Genomic DNA, 4,788 nt, shown 5'->3' on the forward strand with positions numbered 1-4,788 from the left:
CATTCATCGTTCCACTCAGAATCTAAAATATAATATTTTGTGGTAAAAATTAAAAATATGCAATAGTAAGAAAAAAAATATGTTGTTAAATTCAAATACAATTGATGTTTAATCAATTTAATATAATATTGTTTTAAATTTTCAAAATTTAATGTACAGCAATTTGGTCTTAACACTGACTTAGTCAGTAGATTATCAATAGAAACCCAAATAGGACCATTTCGAATCAAATGAATGAACACAAGAACTGATAGTCTGATAGCCGATAGGTACCTATTGTTGTAAATTCGTAAGATTATTTTGTCAAATAATTGTTGAACATAAAGTATAATCTAAGATCATTGAGGTATGGTTATCGAACAGAAACAGATAAGATAAACTAAAATCAAGTTATTAATATTTATTTTAACCTACTTATTTCCTGTATACATTAAACACTTCCAATTTGCCGAGTACCATTATCGAAATATAAATGTAAAATATTACTAAGCCACCAAAATTGCCAAAATTTACGAAATATGTAAAAAAAAGCAAAAATTGTACAAAGTATGTAAAAATATGTATTTATGACGAAATATGTAAAAATATGTAAAATAAAATATGTCTTATTTTATTGCAAATCACGTGAAACGACTTTATCATTTGCAATAATTAATTTATTATGTCTTACTAAAAATATGTATTTAAATACAAACCCAGCCCCAGTAATAATATTACATAAGTTATTAAAGCCTAAAAAAAACATTATTAATTATAATTAATAATGTAATTATTATAAATTAACATTTATTAACATTATTAAATGATCAGTAAAATAAAAATATTGAAATATTACTGCATAAGAAGTAGTTAATAAGAGTTGTTACTAAGAACTATGAAGCCATATCAAATGAATACATGATTATAAAAAGTATAACAACTCGTCCAATCCAGTGTGAGGAGCATGTCTGAGGGTCTGACCGGTAAGGAAAGCCAATTTGTGTGCCAACTGACATGGAGCAGGAACCCGCACAGTACCCTACAAGTGATGTTAAAATCATTACATGGGTATAATAAATAGGTTCACAAAGGATACTAACCGACCAATTGTAGTACATGTGAGTCAACTTGAATGTAAGTCTTTGCATTATATCAGGGGGAAGTCCAAGTGTATCTTCAATCACTTGATAATGTGTAGGAGTGACAGTACCCTGCCGTACATGTTGTGAAACTAAAAAGAAATCGTACCTGAAATTCATAATGACGCATTAAATATTGTTTACCTGGTACTGTACAACAAACAAGTAATATAATATGAAATGCCAAGCCATACAAATACAAAATAATTAAGTTCTTTTTATTCCATTGTAAATTGTACATTTAAGTAAAATAATCGATAATCTAGCTTACTTGGTTGGGTCTGTAACCACAGTATCAATAATTGTACCAGGTCGAGGATTTTCCATGCCTCTTTTGGAAGGAGCAAAAAATCTTGCACTAATACGTTTTGTAACTATAACAAACGCAAATGGAACAGATTTTGGTCCATAAGCTTGTTCACAAGCAGTCTAAAAAAAAAAAATTTATGACAATTTGAAATCTAAAATATGCCTCACTAATATAATATACAATACCTGTAAAAGTTTAACTTCAGTCTTATGGACATGCGATATTTGGCCTTCCCCAACACCATCTCTGTATACAATAATGGAAGTAGGTAATGATCCATTTTTAGCCCTATACTTAGCCAAGGCCTCTGAAAAATCAATTTTTATAAGTATTTTGTTTTTACGCAATTTATAATATTATTTTCACAATTCAACATTAATTACGCTATAAATTTATTGTGGTTTAACAAATATAATTATGTGATTATTCAGCATGTATCCCAGTTGTTTCAAATAGAAGAGCTGAATTTAGTTTTGTTATTCTTGTTTTTGGCAAAATAATTTACTTTTCACTAAGATTACAGTTAATACTCTAATGGTAAAAAGGTTGGGTAACACTAATTAATATTTTAGGGTGTTTTGATGGGACTTATTGACAGTCATCCCCATTTTACACGTGGTCTGACAAAAAACAGACTATTAAGATTTGAAATAGTTTCTACATAAATAGAAACTTGACTACCTATGTTACTCATATTTTAATAATATATGTATATCATTTTTATTACATAAAATTTATGTTCATGTATTATTTCATGTATTTTCAAAGGCAAATTTTCTAAGAACTTCAATGATTATTTAGTAATGGGTTAATTAGAACACGACAGTTTGAAACGTTTAAAAAAATGTAGGTTGTTGATATTATCTTATCTGTCAAACACAATAGAAAAGTTAGTAAGTACTTACTAGTTATGGCAGTAGCAAAATTAACTGAAAGTTCTTCCCCACTTTGATGAGGTTCAACACAACTGAAGTAACTTGTATGAAAGTCATTCATGGTTGCTACTAAAGCTCCGAATGATATATTTTTGCGTTGACTATCGTGACAAACGTCGAAACCAACTATCATCATTCCCTGAAAAATGATTTAGGTAAGTAAATACAGTTAAATTTGAATACATGATATAATTACTTTTTTAGGAATGGTAACTAGCCAAGGAGCACCACCAAGTTTACAGTTTATCTGTATAGCAATTTTTGTACATATAGACAAATCGTTTTTTTGCACATTTTTCAACAATACTACTTGGGATGGTACTGAAAATAAATGTTAAATAAATGATAAATACACTGAAAACATAACTAATAAAAAATTCAGAAATTACCTGCTCTATCAATACATAATTTCCGCTTAATCAAACTATAAATATCACCACGTGCCGATGGAATAACACATAATATGAATGCCGGATTAGATACATTTATTACTTGTTCCAAATTGCTTAAAAATGTATTTGCTTTTCCATCATTCATTGGGACTCTAAAAATTATTCTTGTGTTTATGAATATACAATAGAAAACTTGCATAGGAGACTTACATAGAAGGCTTAGGTAGTGTGAAATTCATTCCTTGTGCAGTCTTTACTAGAGTCTGAGCAAATAAATCAACTTCTCGACAACAGTCCCTTGGAGCTAAAATGACCCAATGCTTCATAATCGCGGAAGTGAACATTGGTAAAGAGCGTAAATTTTTTGTCCAATCTGCTTCTTCACCGCCATTATACCCGTTAGTACGACTTTGAATTGGTTCCGGAGGTAAAGTACGACCAGTTAGTTCAACAAGTTTATTACTTAAAGTCAGATTCCATCTTTTCAATTCATTTACAGACTAAATAATAATACAATAGTATAAAATTAAAAAAATGTTACAAAAATATTGATAATTAATAATCTCAAAGAATCGTTATAAACTACATAAAGTAATGTAAATAAATTACGTCAGGTGTTTTAATAAGGCGATTTGAAAAATTTGTTAGTCGTTCCATGCGTCCTTTAGGATTTACACGGGTATGTATGGCCATATCTTTCATAAGTTTGAAATTATTTCTATAATGTAAAACAGAATAGTTTATACATTGATTAATACAAATTATGTAAATTTTAGTTAGATTACCTCATGGCATCATTTAGACCAGTCATAACACATAATTCTGGAACAAGATATATCAATGTATCTTCTTCCCCAAATCGTCGTATGGATCTCTTATTTTTTGAAATCAACATTGGTTGCCTGGTAGTACGAATGGTCAAATTCCAATTCTAAAACAGTAATAATTATGTTAATTTAGGTCTAAAATAATTAAATCCACCATAAGATATGTACTTCTTTGTAATATTGAATGTATGTAATTTTAGATCCATCTTTTTTACTGAATTCAGATGTAGGGTCAGAATTTTCATCTATGTCATCAATTCTGTATGTTTCATTGTTGTATTTTGTCATCACCGTAGTACCAACAACCCCACGTATAAAGTTCATCTAAATAATAGAATATATTAGTCATTTAATTATTTATTTAAGGTACATTTTACCGGTATCATACAAAATCATAATAAAGTCTTAAACTCACCATCCAATCTTTATTTCTGTTTCTATCAGCAGCACATTGGTTTAAAAAGTCCAATACTGTCTCTTGACGCATAACTTTTGTTGAAATTTCGGCGCATAACAAAATGTTATCTTCATACCTGCCAATTGTTGCTTCATATCCTGGCCAAAGTTGAAGCTTATACTGAGCCATATCAATCTAAAATAAATTTAAAGGGGTCAGCAAAATAACAAATATAATACTTATGGAATTAAAATTTTACTTTGGCATCTTGATCATAAAAATTCCTTCCAATCATTGTTAATTTGAGATGACGAAGACAATTACGCAAGAGTAAGTTAAACACTTGAATGTTGGCATAATCACCGGTCTCTATTACATTTGTGAATTTAACTGTAATTACTACAATTTGATCATCAGAGCGACGTGTTGATGCAAGTTCAAAAACCTAAACCGAAATATTAAAATCAATTTATAATATTGAAATACCTAGTTGCATAGACAGTCACTAAATATTTGGTGAACAAATAGTGACCTAACAAACTCCAATAAAATAATTCTTTTTTATAATCAAATAGCATTAAAACAATAAAAAATTTAAACAATACTTACAGGTGGATCAAATCGGCTTCCAGAAAACAACATTGATCCATCAAATAAATATCCTCCTAAACGTTCACGGTGCTGACTTAGTAACCCTTTTTTTGTACTAATTCTATCATCTTCCGGACTGAAGTCAACTCTATATTGGTACAAACACCAATTTGTATATGAGGTTATGGGAAAATAATTTGCCAACAATTTTACTGACT

The 4,788-nt window shown here is 29.2% G+C and overlaps 1 protein-coding gene across 1 annotated transcript; it reads right to left on the bottom strand.

Annotated features, from left to right (window-relative positions):
* Positions 1–879: 879 nt before the first annotated feature.
* LOC100164403 (piwi-like protein Siwi) lies at positions 880–4,168 on the bottom strand. Its single transcript, XM_029485292.1, has 12 exons — positions 3,998–4,168; positions 3,751–3,906; positions 3,541–3,686; positions 3,365–3,473; positions 2,966–3,255; positions 2,753–2,907; positions 2,560–2,684; positions 2,334–2,502; positions 1,614–1,735; positions 1,390–1,547; positions 1,080–1,227; positions 880–1,018 (listed from the first exon to the last, which is right to left on the bottom strand). Exons 1-12 carry the CDS (start codon positions 4,166–4,168, stop codon positions 902–904), a joined length of 1,866 nt encoding a protein of 621 aa, XP_029341152.1. The 3' UTR covers positions 880–901.
* Between the last annotated feature and the right edge of the window lie 620 nt (positions 4,169–4,788).

Source organism: Acyrthosiphon pisum, chromosome X (genome assembly GCF_005508785.2).
Source record: "Acyrthosiphon pisum isolate AL4f chromosome X, pea_aphid_22Mar2018_4r6ur, whole genome shotgun sequence".
In the NCBI taxonomy this organism is placed as follows: domain Eukaryota; kingdom Metazoa; phylum Arthropoda; class Insecta; order Hemiptera; family Aphididae; genus Acyrthosiphon; species Acyrthosiphon pisum.

Bases quoted from the DNA above. Each gene is read 5' to 3' on its own strand.
- LOC100164403 (XM_029485292.1), bottom strand. From the start codon at position 4,168: ATGGCTCAGTATAAGCTTCAACTTTGGCCAGGATATGAAGCAACAATT. The intron at 2,685-2,752 runs GTAATTTCTGAA...ATTTATTTTCAG, and splicing joins ATTATGTATTGATAGAGCAG to TACCATCCCAAGTAGTATTG. The intron at 1,228-1,389 runs GTAAGCTAGATT...TATGAATTTCAG, and splicing joins GTGGTTACAGACCCAACCAA to GTACGATTTCTTTTTAGTTT.